The sequence below is a fragment of the Helianthus annuus genome, chromosome 5, assembly GCF_002127325.2.
Source record: "Helianthus annuus cultivar XRQ/B chromosome 5, HanXRQr2.0-SUNRISE, whole genome shotgun sequence".
NCBI lineage: Eukaryota > Viridiplantae > Streptophyta > Magnoliopsida > Asterales > Asteraceae > Helianthus > Helianthus annuus.
The window spans coordinates 170,036,835-170,052,808 of record NC_035437.2 but is presented as its reverse complement, the minus strand read 5'-3'; the positions used below and the strand labels follow the sequence as shown (position 1 = coordinate 170,052,808).

General features: G+C 32.8%; 2 protein-coding genes and 1 long non-coding RNA gene across 3 annotated transcripts; 2 read left to right on the top strand and 1 right to left on the bottom strand.

Moving 5' to 3' along the window:
* The first annotated feature begins 221 nt into the window (after positions 1 to 221).
* LOC110942057 (septum-promoting GTP-binding protein 1) lies at positions 222 to 3,809 on the top strand. The gene is made up of 6 exons (XM_022183757.2): positions 222 to 656; positions 1,329 to 1,449; positions 1,550 to 1,646; positions 1,756 to 1,795; positions 2,386 to 2,469; positions 3,392 to 3,809. The coding sequence occupies exons 1-6, from the start codon at positions 282 to 284 to the stop codon at positions 3,557 to 3,559; spliced, it is 885 nt and encodes a 294-aa protein (XP_022039449.1). The 5' UTR covers positions 222 to 281; the 3' UTR covers positions 3,560 to 3,809.
* A 1,137-nt stretch (positions 3,810 to 4,946) lies between these two features.
* LOC110942058 (glucose-6-phosphate/phosphate translocator 1, chloroplastic) lies at positions 4,947 to 10,539 on the bottom strand. The gene is made up of 5 exons (XM_022183758.2): positions 9,872 to 10,539; positions 8,606 to 8,831; positions 8,305 to 8,527; positions 7,536 to 7,749; positions 4,947 to 5,162 (listed from the first exon to the last, which is right to left on the bottom strand). Exons 1-5 carry the CDS (start codon positions 10,373 to 10,375, stop codon positions 5,151 to 5,153), a joined length of 1,179 nt encoding a protein of 392 aa, XP_022039450.1. The 5' UTR covers positions 10,376 to 10,539; the 3' UTR covers positions 4,947 to 5,150.
* LOC110942059 lies at positions 6,485 to 10,569 on the top strand. The gene is made up of 2 exons (XR_002594617.2): positions 6,485 to 6,677; positions 9,874 to 10,569. It is a non-coding gene; the product is annotated as an uncharacterized LOC110942059 (long non-coding RNA).
* Positions 10,570 to 15,974: the final 5,405 nt, after the last annotated feature.

Here is a 15,974-nt window from a genome sequence, read left to right as displayed (position 1 = left end):
ATTTAAATGCATGTTTTTTCAAGCTCGAAAAATATACACGACACTTCAATAACCGGTCCGATTATAAATACACTGGGGTTGAGTATATAACTCTATGATAAGAGTACCACACCCGAAAAATAGATAGGCACCAAAACAAATTGACTAAAATACCCTCAGTTTGCTCTAAACAAGAAGCCGGCTTTAAGGACCATTTGGTCACAATAAAAAAAACACGAGTCCGGGTCAACCATATATAACAACAACAAAACACACGTAAACACACACACAAATCAAACACTATGAGACACCAACAAGGAAGTCTGTACTTTCATGGATCAAGATTAAAAGAAGCCACCGGAAAGATGACTAGGATTGGCCGGAGAATGGTCCGGCTAGACATCAGGTGGAGTGTTGTGCTCCAAAAGGTTTCAGTTTTTAGAGAAATATTGAGGTTTATATGGGATAGATTTCTTGCGTGTTCTATGGGGAAACCGGTACGGTACCGGAGATTGTCTCGCCGGACATCTTCTCCGGCGGATGATGTGGAATCTTTGGGTGACCTGGAAGACCCCACTGTCAGTATCACCTGCAATGGGTATGAGACAGATTCAGATTTGGTTACTCTTAAGATTAGTTTATTGGGTGACTGCCAAATTGGAAAAACAAGTTTCATGGTGAGTTTTTTTTTTTTTTTTTTTTTTTTTTTTTTTTTTTTTAACATGAACAAGAAATTAAAGAATTTTTTTAGGGATTATATTTGATTGATTTCAGTTTTGAGGAAAAATAATCTTTAAGATTTTTTTTTTTTTTGGTATTTTCAAGATTAAATGAAAAAAAATCAGAAATTGTTTTTAGGGATCATGGGTATTTTATATTTGAGTGTATTTTATTACGGGTTGATGGAAATTTATAGTTATAAGGAAAGTAATCTTGAATAATGTATTTTTCAAGATTAAATGTAACAAATCATATATTTTTTTAAGCCTTAAAAATATATATAGGATTATGGGTATTGTATATTAGAATTTCTTTATCATGGGGTTGACGGAATTTCCAAGAGGAAAAATAATATTATATTTTTGTATTTTTAGTATTAAAACAAAAAAGATGGTAACTATTTTTTAGGGATATCGTATATTTGATTTTTTTTTTGGTGATCATGGGGTTGATTGATGAAAAATAATCTTTAAAATGTATTTTTCAAGATTAATACAAGAAAACTAGAAACTATTTTTATTAGGGATTATGGGTAGTGTATATTTGAATTTGAAATTATTTTATTTATGGGGTTGATGAAATTTATACTTTTGAGGTAAATATTTAAACCATTTGTTGATATTTTCAAGATTAAGTACGTTGGAGATGAACAAGAAAGCAGAAGCATAGAGATGGCTGGTTTAAATCTAATGGACAAAACGCTGTCGTTCGGTGGAGCAAGAATTGCTTTTAGAATCTGGGACGTTGGAGGTAATAATTACATTTATTTTCTTGAATCATATCTTTTTCATAAATAACCGAAAAATCTGTTTTTTTTTTTAATTTAAAAATTAAGAATAAATAAATGCAGGTGATAAAAAGTCGAACGAACAACTTCCAATAGCTTGCAAAGATGCGGTGGCAATTTTGTTTATGTTTGATCTAACCAGCAGATGCACCCTCCACAAGTATAATATCTCTTTCTTTAATTTAATTATTTTGATTTAATTATATTTAATTTCGTTATCAATAAGTTGTTAACAAATTTGTTTGTGCTTATTCTTTTTGAATTTTCAGTGTTCTAGAATGGTATCTGCAAGCAAGAAAATGGAATAAGGTATGAAAGAAAATTAATTTTATTTTATAAGTTGATTTAAATTTAAATTTTTATAAATAAACAGAAAACACATCTTGGGTAGTTCTTTTTTGACCCACACACACATCATGGGTAGTTTTTTTTTAGGTTGTCAGGTCAGGTGCATAGACTTGTCACTGTTTTTTTCTCCTTTATCATATCTACTTTTCTGCAATTTTATGATAAAATATAAAAAATTAAGAGAATATTTATTTTGGGTATGTATTTATAGGTGGGACTTAGGAGTGTGACAAACTTTTATTTTTATATTTAAAAAGTGTTTAGTTTATCTTAGTGTATTTTTTTAATTTGAAATAAAAAAATTGAAATATAGAAATCTGACATACGTGAAACATTTTTTTATTGATGTGATATTTTTTTGTGGTTTACATATTTTTCACGTGAAATTTTGGAAGATTTACATATTTATATGAGATATTTTTTAGTGTTCCCATGTTATGTTTTATTCACACAAAAATTTGTCTGATATAAACATAATTAAAAATAATAAATTTAATTTTATATTTTTTAAATAGTGATTGTAAATATAATAATTAAATTCTTGTATGCAGACTGCAATTCCTATATTGATAGGGACCAAGTTTGATGATTTTGTAAGCCTGCCACCAGATCTGCAATGGACCATTGTAACTCAGGTAAGATGATACCCAGACCCCCACCCTCCCACACACACAAACATGTATATATATAAATATATCAAATAATTGCATAAGTGATCTCTCTAGATATGTTAGTTTTTTCTAGGGCTGCAAACGAACTAAACGAACATGAACAAGACCTTGTTCTTGTTCGTGTTCGTTTGTTAAAAAATATATATGTTCGCGAAGCGTTCATGAATACTTATCGAACGAGATTTTATGTTTGTGTTCGTTTGTTAAGAAAATGAACTTGTTCGTGTTCGTTTGTGTTTGTTTGTTAATTTTAGGCAACGAACGTTGACGAACACAAATAAGCACAAACTAATGTACATGTACACAACTGGAAACAAACGAACACAAACAATCGTTCATGAACAGAATATATAATACACCGACATTTATTAGATATTTAATTTATCGGAATTTTGAAGTATTTAAATAAATATAAAAACTAAAAACACTAATGAACTATCGAACACAAATGAACACGTTGCCGAACGTAAACGAACGAACTTGACCCTTGTTCATGTTTGCTCATTTAACTAAACGAACAAAATTTCTTGTTCGTGTTCGTTTGTTTAATAAACGAACGAACATAAACAAACTTCCCGCCGAACGTTTCACGAACTGTTCGCCGTAGTTTTTTTCTATATAATATATGAAGATATGATTTTTAATTTAGAGTGTTGAGAATATGTTTTTAATTATAAAAAATTAGGGATATCCAGAAGGGTAGTGGGTGAACCTTGACAAAAAAGGGAATAACTATAACTATATTCCAAAATATTAGCAATATTCTTTTTGATAATGTCTTCATTTTCATTTACAAGTTTCCTTTAATTAAGAACCAGCTTGTGACCACATTTAGTTTGATTTTACGTGCCAAGCATGAACATATATGTTGTTGATGACGTGGCAGGCAAGGACATACGCGAAGGTTATGAAAGCGACGCTGTTTTTCTCGAGCGCAACGCATAATATTAACGTGAACAAGATCTTCAAATTCATTATGGCTCGACTCTTCAACTTACCGTGGGCTCTTCAACCTAACCTAAACTTAGGGGAACCCATCATCGACCTTTATTAGAAACCTCAACGCCGCCTTTCACATGTATATAACCCAAACGTTCGACCTGAATGGAGCTAGAATAGCCGACCTTGAGTCAACCATACATAGCCTAACTTGGTTTGACCCGCCCTTGCATAAATTGACATTACATGAATCTAACTCGCGAATCTAACTCGCATACTGGTTGCATAGCAAAGGGCTAACTTTTGTTAACGGATTTTATTTTGTTCTTATAGTTATACTGTTATTAAAATACCGTTACTCGTTATTGATTTCTGTATTATTTTTTTTATATAGATGGGATGACGATAGGTCATCCCATCAAAATTAAAGAATATTAGAGGTGTGTACAAAATCTAGGGATGAGCTCAGTTAGGGGTGCAAACGAGCCGAGCCGAGCCCGAGCTCGACTAGGCTCGAGCTCGAGCTCGTTTAACATATGAAAGCTCGAGCTCGGCTCGATTCGAGCTTTATTTCTAAAGCTCAAGCTCGGCTCGAAGGTAAATTTTCAAGCTCGAGCTCGGCTCGGGCTCGACTCGTTTAGTATTTATTAATTAATTTATATTAATTATAATTATTATTATTATATATATAATTAAGTTATTTTTTATATATATATAAATGGTAATTATTATTATATAAATATATGTTTAATATATTAATAAAAATATATAAATAAAAAGCTCGTTTAGGCTCGCGAGCCGGCTCGAGCTCGATAAGCGAAGCTCGGGCTCGGGCTCGTTTACTAAACGAGCTTGTTTTTTAAGCTCGGGCTCGAGCTCAAGCTTGTTTAAGCTCGGCTCGTTCGAGCTTTTTTTCGAGTCGAGCTCGAGTAGCTCTCACGAGTAGCTCGGCTCGTTTGCACCCCTAAGCTCAGTATCGGTACCGGTAGGTACCAATAGAGTAACGGTTTGTAAAGGTAAAAATGGGTAAAATACCGGTACTGAATCGAAAGTACTGGTAAAAGTAAAACGCTAAAAAGTGGGTACCGACTCGGTGCCGAAAATTATTTGGTACGGGAAATTCGGTACTGGTTCCCGATACCAAATGCTCATTCTTAGCTTTAATCAGTTCAATTTACGAATCAGTTTTAGGTTTTAAAGTCCAAACCAAAGCGAATTGGTTTGGGCCCGTTTCTGAACTGGTTTGGCCCAAAATGGTTCAGTTTATGAGTCCATTTAGGGTTTGATGTGTGGTTTATGAGTGCATTTAGGTTTGAAATCCCAAACTGTTCCCGAATAGCTGGGATTGGTCGGCGCTCAAACCGTTTTTTTGGTGATAGAGTCGGTTTGTGACCCGGATTGGCGGGCCCGAGCCGGTTTTTCTGCACCTCTACCCTTAATCACTGTCTCTTATTAACAAGAGTAAATGCTAAATGATGCGTTAAACGAGTTTTAATAGAATATTGTATGAAGGCTAAGCAGAATTTGTCATTATTGAAAAATTAATACTGAACAAAGTCTAATCCTTTACATCTTAGTAATTAAAACCCATCCATTCTTATTATCTACAAGCTGCGATTTCACCTTCGTGCTCCGCAATCATGGATGTAAACGCATCAACGTCAACGCTGCAACCTCGCAATTCTTGAATCTTTGTTCTCCGTTCTTCACTGCTTCGCCTTTTTTAAGTTATAAAAGAAAATAATTTAGAAATAATTAAAAAAAAAAACAAAACAAAAGCCATAAAAAGAGAGTAAATATCACAAAGACTGAAGACACAAAGATAATATCTTCCTATACTAATAAATGAAAATCTTTTTGTACACGTGTCACTCTCTGGTGCCTCCTCCCTTTCAATAATAGTATTATATATTAATTTTATACACAAAATATAATATAATATTAATTAATATAGTTAGAGATAAACGTCTAAATTCAAATTTAATTAATAATTATCTATAACAAATATAAATGTATCAAATAATATAATAAGTATAATATTATTTAATATAGTTAGAGATCAAACGTATAGTTTCAAATTTAATTAATAGTAAATTCCTTTTTGAGTCCCTATGTTTTAGTGGTTTTAACCACTTGAATCCAAAATCAAAAAGTTTAACACTTTGAGTCTCTAACCGCTCATTCACACCCTCTGTAAAAAAAAATCAAAAAACCTTTTGTAAGGTTGAGTTCTCTAAGTTCTTACAACTCGTAGAAGTTTTCATTTTACCCTAACCATATATATTTGTTAAGATAAAATATATTATTTGGATATAAACAATAATTACTAATAAGGTATCAAATCACATGTACAAGTAACGAAAATATAGCTGTTCTTTATTTTTACTAATTTATCTAAATAAGTCATTTCATTAGTAAGGATTATATACAAGTTTATAATTTACATTTTTCGTCACTCAACCCGTGTAATACACGGGGTTGTAAGCTAGTGTAAATATATGGAAATTTCAACCAACGACTTAAGGATGGGTCGATTCAAGTTGTTTATGTACCGCCCCCTTTTCCAAAAAAATAAAACATAAAAAGATTTACAAAATTGAAACGGGTCAAATGGGCCGAACAGGAAAACAATTTGGTCACCCAATGTTTATAATAAATTTTAGAAATTTTGGAAAAAGTGTTTTGGGTCAACCAAACCAACCCGTCTTTCTTTGACATTTACCCATTTTGACCCGTTATCTAACTCACCCAAGCATCAGCTTTAACACACACACACAAAAAAAAAAAAAAAAAAAAAAAAAACCCAATAGGCCATGGGATAAAAGGACCATTGACTTTTCTTGTTAGTTACCAAGTTTCATTTTCTAGTCAAACGCGCAACTTGTTTTAAAAAAACGGTCAAACGACGAGCTAATTTAATTTTTTCACAAAAAGATGATACATATACTAAGACAAACAAATCCCATACTCAACCTTATCACATTGTAGTGGTGCAGATTTATTATCAAGATTTCTCATTTTTTTAGTTTTTGTCTCTAGTTTATTTAATCACTCCTTTATAAACAAAGTTTGCATATAAACACCAAAAGCATTTCAAAAATCATATTTGTTCTCCATTGTTTCGGATATTCCAAGGTGCGTAGACGAAAAATCATCGATCTTTTAAAAACACTTCATTTTCAAGAACCAAGGAAAACAAAAGGATTTCGATTGCCAGAAGGATTTGTTTACGGGTATGTATTGCCATCTAGCTTAAAACATTGATTCCATTTTTTTATTTGTAAATATTAAGCTCTTAACATTACCTCAACTACAAAACATTTACGGATGCTATCATGCTTAGAACGAAAAGTGTCTCACAATCCATGAAATCCCCTATAGGGTAATGTATATTAAACTTATAGCAACTTTAGAAAAAAAAATCAAATTAAGGTCACAAAACCTCCAATATCCCAGGTCGGTAACGGGTCAAAATGGGTAATTTACTAATTTTGTACGGATTGGGTCAGGAGAACACTTTTTGTCCAAAAGACTCATAACCGTTTTAAATAACTACTGTGTCTAAATATGATTACCAAAAAAAAAATCCATAATAATCAAGATTTTTTTAATTAAACTAGGAAAAATTACAACTTTTGTCCTTTATCTTTATACCACTTTTCAGGCGGTGTTCTTTTTAACGAATGTTGACAGGTGGTGTCCTTTACTAGGTATTTTGTTGCAAGTTTAGTCCTTTACACCCAACCCAGTTAAAAAACCCTGTTAATTGTTGACAGGCGGTGTCCTTTACCTGGGATTTTGTTGCAAGTTTAGTCCTTTACCTAGGTATTTTGTTGCAAGTTTAGTCCTTTACACCCAACAATTAACAGGGTTTTTTAACTGGGTTGGGTGTAAAGGACTAAACTTGCAACAAAATACCTAGTAAAGGACACCGCCTGTCAACATTTGTTAAAAAGGACACCGCTTGAAAAGTGGTATAAAGATAAAGGACAAAACTTGTAATTTTCCCATTAAACAATTTAACAAGAGTTTCAGGAAACTTGAAAACAAAATACAACTATTGGTAATAGTAAAAATGAGCAAGAGGGTACCTGGGAATACAAGAAAGTTCCAAAAATAGCAATTGCAGCTCCAAGAGCATTGATTGGCTGGACAGGTGTATGGAAGATGATGATCGATGAAACGATAACCGATATTCGTTTCATCGTATTTCCAATGCTAAATGTCAATGGAGATATTTCATCAAGTGACATGTATGAAACTTGATTGTATAAGTGATAAAAGATACTTTGGGCCGCCACCCACCTGTTATACCCAAATATTAGCCAAATAAAAAACGTCTTTTCGTCATTGTTCCATCACAAAATAGAACGAAAATGAAAAATATATTTTAAAACAAATAGAGCATTCGAAACATAGTTGTTAATAGCGAATCGTGGTAAATAGCGACAAGTTACCTATATGCTACGTAACGATATCGATGAGATAGCGAGCGCTATTTGTTGTTTAGCGATAACGTATTAGAGAGTTTTTTTTTTTTTTTTTTTTTTTTTTTTAAATTAGGGTTTTACTACCGAATATAAGGTTTTTTGATGCAATTAGTGAAGATATTGAAGTGACTGTTTTTGAAAAATTCAGTTTTCGAAAAAAAAATTTAAAAAAAGAAAAAAAAACCCTAATTGTCGCTATTGAGCGCTAAACATCAGATAGCGATGATCCAGCGCTACGCTATTCGCTATAGCAATCGCTATCATCACTATTAACAACTCTGATTCAAAACGAAAATGTATCTACATTCTACCGATCATTTCGACTTGAAGTTGCAATATTCAATTTTTAAAGTCCGTATTGGTTAGTTACCAGATGAAATGGGGCCCAATTTCAGAGACGGCGTTTTGCCATCCAGCAGCCCATACTTTTGGGCCTTCAACGGCAATTGCGAATGGCGTAAGGATCAAAAGCGATAGCAACGATAAACAAGCGTAATAGTTCATTCCACTAACGGACTTTCCCTTCATGCCTCTTTTAGAAAATATGTTCCTAAACACAAACGCCAAATTGGATATCATAGCCCCCATAAAACCTGAAAAATCATCAACCAGTAAGAAATGAAAACATGTAAGAAACGTATATTATTACAGTGTTCGAGTTATGAAATTACCGATCATGTTGAAGTTGAGCTCGGTAAGGGCGGCAAGACCACAACCACCGATGATCGGTAAAAGAGACAAGTAAACCGACGTTGGGAATGTTTCGCCTAAAATAAACCTTGAAACCAAAACGCTAAAAGCAGGTTCACCGCTTTTGATTATGTGAGTGAAAGAAACTGCAACCTTAGACATGCTTACAGTTGCTGCTACATGACCAATTGTATGTGCCAATGCAACCTGTCAATTGTCAAATATAAAAATAATGGAAAAGTTATAAGTTTTGTCCTTTATCTTTATACCATTTTTCAGGCGGTGTCCTTTTTAACAAATGTTGACAGGCGGTGTCCTTTACTAGGTATTTTGTTGCAAGTTTAGTCCTTTACACCCAACCCAGTTAAAAAACTCTGTTAATTGTTGGGTGTAAAGGACTAAACTTGCAACAAAATACCTAGGTAAAGGACTAAACTTGCAACAAAATACCTAGTAAAGGACACCGTCTGTCAACAATTAACAGGGTTTTTTAACTGGGTTGGGTGTAAAGGACTAAACTTGCAACAAAATACCTAGTAAAGGACACCGCCTATCAACATTCGTTAAAAAGGACACCGCCTGAAAAGTGGTATAAAGATAAAGGACAAAACTTGTAATTTTTCCTAAAAATAATTAAAACACCTTAAATGCTATAAGTCAAATAGAACATACTCAGATGACAAAAACACAAATATAAAAACCACATTTAATTTAAGTAACTAACAAATAACAATAAAAAAATCATTTATTACATGGAGATAATTTCAAGAAAATCAGGCCGGAATAAGAGTTTGAACCATAAACCCTAGAACTAACATAACTAAAAAAAAATCCCAGATCAATATATCACAATTAAACAAAACCCAAATTGGATTAGTGAAAAATTAAGAAAACCCAAATTGATTTTTGAATAATTAAGTAAAACCCAATTGATTAGTGAATAATTTAGCAAACCCTAACTGAATTGTTTGTAAATAATTAAGCAAAATCCAGATCTTAAACCCTAAAAAACACAAATTGAGCAAAAACCCATATTGATTAGGGAATAATTAAGCAAAAACAAAATCATAAACCCTAGAACTGAAAAACTAAAAAAAAAAAAAAAAAATCCCAAATCAATATAATGCACAATTAAACAATACCCAAATTGATCAGTGAATAATTAAGCAAAACCCAAACTAAATTATGAAAAATTAAGCAAAAAAAAAAAAAGATCATAAACCCTAAAAAAACCATAAATTTCTTACAGGAAACAAAGATTTCCAGAACTGAAGATCAGTATTGGGTGTTTCAGCAACTTTAGTAGCCCAAGAGATCAACATAATGGCTGATCCAGCAGCAAGAGACAAAGTTGAAGTCAACCAAGGGTATGGAAAAGCATTCAAAACCTTTTTATTATAAATATTAAAAATCACATTCAAAAACCACCATGTTGCAAAATAACCCCCAATTTTCACCCTCTTTGCTGCTTCAACTTCAATTTTCTCAACCCCATCAGATCTATCAGCTTCATACGCCTTACAAACAACCCTCCGATCATCAAGTTCAAATCTTTTTAATGACCCACAAGATTGAATCAAAGAAACAACATGCAAAGGTTTTGAATTTGTGACGGCGGAGATTTTCTTGATTTTGGGGTTTGAAAGAGGCGGTAAAACCAAGAATCTTGATGCGGAATTGATACGGTGATCAGTGATTTTGGAACTGAGTCCGGTGATTGTTAAATGGGGTTGCTTTAAATTGAAGATCATGATGAATTTTGACAAAAAGGTTGAGAATTTGAGTGAAAAGATTGAATCTTGATTGTTGTGGGCTATTTGGGATCAATGTTGTAATCTGATATTGTGTGGCAGCTTTTGTTGTAAAAGAAATTGTGTTTTGATCAACAATTTATATGATCATGAGGAGTCGTTATGGAATATTTAATTGATATCTTTTATTTATTTATTTAATAACTAACAAATCCCAACAAGGTATTATATTTATATTTAGTTTAATATAATATTGTTCATGGTTTTGATTTTTATCTTATCTAAACTAACAAATCATGTTTAAGTATTAATCATGTTTAAGCATTGTATTTGTCGGGGCCTTGTTTTGATAGATTGGATAAAAAACTGGCTACATAACTGGTCTGATTGTTTTCGATGAAAAGACTGGTTGAATAGGTGAACCAGACAACGTGTCAGATTTACAGATTTTTTAAAATCCTTTTATGTTTTCGTTTCAAAACCTTATTTACAATTTTAGGTTTCCTATTGTGTTAATATTGTAAATTCACATTAAAAGATAAAAGTAGTTTTATGTTTTGTTTGAATTAGTTATGTGCTTACTAGTATTGATTTATTTGTGTTGTAACCTAGTATATTGTGTTAATATTGTAAGTTTATACGAAAAGATAAAGTAGTTTTATGTTTTGTTTGAATTAGTTATGTGCGTGTATGCTATTTGATTTATTTATGTTGTAACCTGGTTTCCGATTAGTAAGAGGACCGGTTTGATTATAAAACAATTTTGATCATGAATATCATAATCATCAACAATAAATATATATTAATAATATAATATAGTTAACATATACTAATTTAATGACTGTTTGTTCAATCTCGACTATGGTCGATGTTGGAATTTAATATGGATTAATGTTTGATCATTAGTTGACCTTCTATATTTCTAGATGTATATGTATATTTGTTAAATTAGTACAAGAAATTTAAATAAACATCTCCAATGATGAGATAGGAACACTTTAATTCTTTAGCAAGTGGTTTGAAAGTACAATTATTTTCGAAGGAACTAATATGTGACTCTTCAATTGGTGTGAGGGGGTAGGTTGGGTGAGATCTCTAATAGCATATTCCAAAGGATGTCCTTATCCTATCACTAATTGAGAATGAACCTTTCACTTTACTCAAGGGGTCAGTTGCCTTTTGTAAAACTTATGAACCACGAAGGTAATGGTTTTTCACACACAAACATAGTAAAAGTAGACTTTAATGACAACCGATATCCAATATATGTCAAGAATCGACCTACAAAAGAGTATGCATTAGATAGACTATAGTACTTTGAGTCTAATTGACTATTAGAAACTACTTAAATATTTGTATCATCTATCTATCTATCTATCTATTGTTGTAATAAACCATATCAGTTAATGGCAATAGAAGACGGATCAACAATTAAGCCATTTTGAATAAAAAGCTTAACTCATCAAATTAAGATAACTAGTCTAGGCTTATATCTAATACGAAGGGATTCCGGATTTGTGCTATAATTATATACAAGTAATCTTTAGTTTAGAAGCTAAATTATATGATAACATGCATTTATATATAATAAACTAGTATTAAGCCCTTGCGTTGCAGCGGTTATTGTAAAACTGTGTCAAGTAGTACCAATGTTATACTATTGTCAGCGACCACCAACACCGAAAAAGCTCGTAAAACAAAATAAATAAAAACGGGAAAAAATAACGTCGAGTGAAAAACAGATGTAAAATCTTTAAACACACACGCTCGTTGCAGATAAATTAAACCGAAACGTAAAACATAGAAAAAAATAACTTAGTCAATCTAAGACCCGCGCGTTGCGACGAACTTGTCAAACGGAGAAAAATAGGTGTGCTGCAACAGACCAGTCAAACGGGAAAAAATATACGAAGATATGTTTAGGAGAAATATGATTTTTTTTTATTGTATGTATTAGGTGGAATTCATGTGGGAATTGAGTTTGATTGTATGGTTTAGGAGAAATATGCATTTTCTTTGAAGGGTAAGAAACGACGTGTCAATCACTGTGACATCGGGCGCTGTGGTCAAGGTCTACTACTCGACCGCTGCCAGCCCCTTGGCTCTCCCAGGTGCGCGGAAACACGACCTCCATCCGCTCGAAGGCACGATAGTGGATTAATCGGTAAGACCTCGCCTCTCATCCAAGACGAACCGGTGCCACCCGTATTCGCCCGTCGCCTGGATGCCCCATAAAATAATGGGGAGAACGAGAGTTGAACCTGGGTCACAAGGAACACCAAGTCTTTCCCCAACCACTCCACTACTACCTCATTGGCAGTAGAAATATACATTAGGAGCTTGTACTCTATGCTTGAATGATGTGATGTACACCATGTGTTTGATTAATTGCTTAATTGTGATTAAAAAGTGAATGTGTACTAATTGTGAAGCATATGAATTTACTAGCAAGAGATAATGTTACAATTACGTGGTATTGACTAACTTTTGGGTTGTGATGCCAATTGTAGAATCATTGAACATGATTGGATTGTGATTAAGATTTATTTATAATATAACACCTGAAGTGTCAAACTTAGGCATGAGCATTTGATAACTGTATCGTACCGTACCAATCATTTCGACACTGATACCCATTTTCCCATTTTTCAAGACTGGTAACGGTTTGGTACAATATTAGTATTTTGGTTGATTTACCTTCAAATACTGATAAGTAAAGGTTCCAAACCAAGTGACTTGTTTATCATAAATGGAGGTTATCAATTAAAACACATTCATTAAAAATGTCACAATGGTTTCACTCATCAATAATATTTTAAGTAAAACAGAAAATATCCAAAAGTAATTAAATGCATCTTAGGTATTCTATGTGTGAGACTTTATTACATGATTTCCTATCTAATTAGAACTAGGTTATAACCCGGGAAATTCCCGGGTAGGAAAATTAATTTATATTAATTGAATTGTGTCATTAAATAAAATAAAAATATATGTTTTCAAACGTTATTAGTATTTAAATAAATAAATTAAACTTCGTTGTCGATATTATGCTACTATGCGGTACCAATAGATTTTAGTCTGTGGAGACAATCAAGACTTTTGCCGTAAAAACAACACTAATAATAAGTTTATAAATGATATAAAAATAACATGAGCCATGCTTTGGCAATATCAAACTGGTGAGTTACACCCACCCTAATCCTAATTCCCAACTTGCTTGTAATTAACATTTCTCATCAACCTACGCATTTGCTTGCCATACTTATGTACTTTCGATTAGAAATGACAAATTTGATTCCAATAGGTAATTAGGTGACATTTAAAAAATCAAGTCAAAGTTAATTTTTGATCATATTATTCTTGATGGAAATTTTATTCATTTAAGATTGTCTAGTGTAAGATTAAATATATTTTATGTTATATTTAATCTAGTAGCCATTATAATCATTTACATTATATGGATCAAAATATATAACAATCCTATTAAATAATTAGTTGGTAATTGTTGATGGGCCTAATTACCCTTATTAACTAATTAGGGTTTCCTCCTTGGTGCATATATAAGGAGAATAATGTGGAGGTTAAAGGGTTAGACAATTACACAAACCCTAATAACACATAACATCAATCTCGCCTCCCTCTCCATAACCGATTCCCTTGTCGGTTTCTTATCATCACCATCATTAGATTGCACCCTAAGGAGGAACCAGACCAAACTGACAACTATGTCAAACACTGTTGTTGCATCTCCATCTGGATTCTCTGCTGGCCTGTACTGATGCAATCAAAGGTATGTTTTAATGTTTTCCATTATGTTTAAAACAGAACTGATCAACATGTGGTATCAGAGCATATGTTGATTAATCAGTTCTGTTTTCGTATCCATTATTCTGGGTTGAAATATGGAAAACAGAAGTTTTGAAAACTCAATAAAACTCACGGCTGTTTTCGGTTCATATGTGCCGAGATCAATGTTTTTCGGGAAAAGAATGTTTTTTTTAATGACTCGGAATCATAATGGTAAATCTTAATTGTACCGAAATCTGTTTAAAGCCTTAAAATTCAGGTTTCGGGTTCCAGAATCATGTTTTTATTTTTAGGGTTCATCATGTTTTCTTAGGAAAATTCGAAATTCCTTTATGTTTTGGAATATGATTTGGATTATTGAGTGTTTTTCCATGTTTTGATCTGTTTTATCTATTGAAAATTTTCGAAAAAACTGTTATTAGATAATCAGATAAAATTTTCGAAATATTATGATAAAATTAGATCATCACTAAAACAGGAAACCATATCTCTAAATCCCTAACAATTCGAATTTTCGGTTATGTTTTCACATTAATAGCTGTAACAGAAGTTTCGAGATAAGTTTTAACCACCCGAGACAAAGGTCTCGACTCGAGACCACAAGAACTCGACTCGAAATCATAAGTGTTCTCAAATGTTTATAACTCGAGACAACGATTTCGACTCGAGATCATAAGGTCTCGACTCGAGACCACTGAGGTTTCGACTAAGGACTTAAATTTGTACAACTCGAGACAAAGGTCTCGACTCGAGACCATAAGGTCATAACTCGAGACCATAAGGTTGCGACTCGAGACCTCATAAGGAGTCGAGATCTCATAATTCACAGCAGTCGAGACCATGATTACGACTCGAGACACTGAGGTTGCGACTCGAGACCATTAATGAGTCGAGACCTCATAATATTACAAGCTGAGTCGAGACTTGACTCGAGATCTCACTTGAGACCTCATAACTGACTCGAGATCTCATAACTCGGTCGAGACCTGACTCGAGACCTGACTCGAAACCTCATTATTTTAGGTTGTTTAATGTGAACTAAGATTTAGCTCGGGGCTCCGCCCCGAACCCCGTGCAGGGGGCACGCTGTCCCCCTGCACCCAGGTGGTTTGCTACTAAATAATTGGTTTTTGTAATTACTTAGTTAATTAATAAGGATCAAATAATGTTTTACAAAACCAAAATGGCTTAACTTGAATGAGCTTCTGATGTATCATTTCTGGCCAAAGCTGATTTAATACATCTACTTATCATCCAAGTATTATGAAAGCTATGTTAAGTGTGCATCATAAACATGAAAGTCTTAATATCTGGCCAAAGCTGATTTAATTCCTTCATAGATGGCATACTTAACAAGTGCATAACTTAAGTGATTGTCTCAATTTCTGGCCAAAGCTGATTTGTTACAACCACTTTGCACACATGCTTAAATGATTACACTTCTGGCCAAAGCTGATTTGTCTTCGTTTAAGTAGAGTTTTAAATAAGTCTATTATTTTGATATTAGTAATAGACATATCACAACCTCTTCACATAATGATCCTTATATTAATGATCCTTAATTAATTTTTATGATCATTTCGTCTGCGTTATTCTTAGTACCCATAATTTTCCTCACTATAATTTTCTTCTATAAATCTATATCTTGTCCACTCTAACTCCTAAATCTAATATGTTTTGCTTTACTTAAAGTTTCTATAAGAATTATCTCTTAAATTAAAATCCTTGATTATCGCTTAAGACACGATGATCCTGTTGCTCTCTTCTGATAAAGCACTACAGAAGAAAAGTA

Excerpts from the sequence above, each read along its gene's own strand:
- LOC110942057 (XM_022183757.2), top strand. The coding sequence starts at position 282 with ATGAGACACCAACAAGGAAGTCTGTACTTTCATGGATCAAGATTAAAA. Across the intron at positions 1,450-1,549 it reads TAGAATCTGGGACGTTGGAG|GTGATAAAAAGTCGAACGAA; the intron begins GTAATAATTACA and ends AAATAAATGCAG. Across the intron at positions 1,647-1,755 it reads AGCAGATGCACCCTCCACAA|TGTTCTAGAATGGTATCTGC; the intron begins GTATAATATCTC and ends TTGAATTTTCAG.
- LOC110942058 (XM_022183758.2), bottom strand. The coding sequence starts at position 10,375 with ATGATCTTCAATTTAAAGCAACCCCATTTAACAATCACCGGACTCAGT. Across the intron at positions 8,528-8,605 it reads GCTCAACTTCAACATGATCG|GTTTTATGGGGGCTATGATA; the intron begins GTAATTTCATAA and ends ATGATTTTTCAG. Across the intron at positions 7,750-8,304 it reads ATTGGGCCCCATTTCATCTG|GTGGGTGGCGGCCCAAAGTA; the intron begins GTAACTAACCAA and ends TGGGTATAACAG.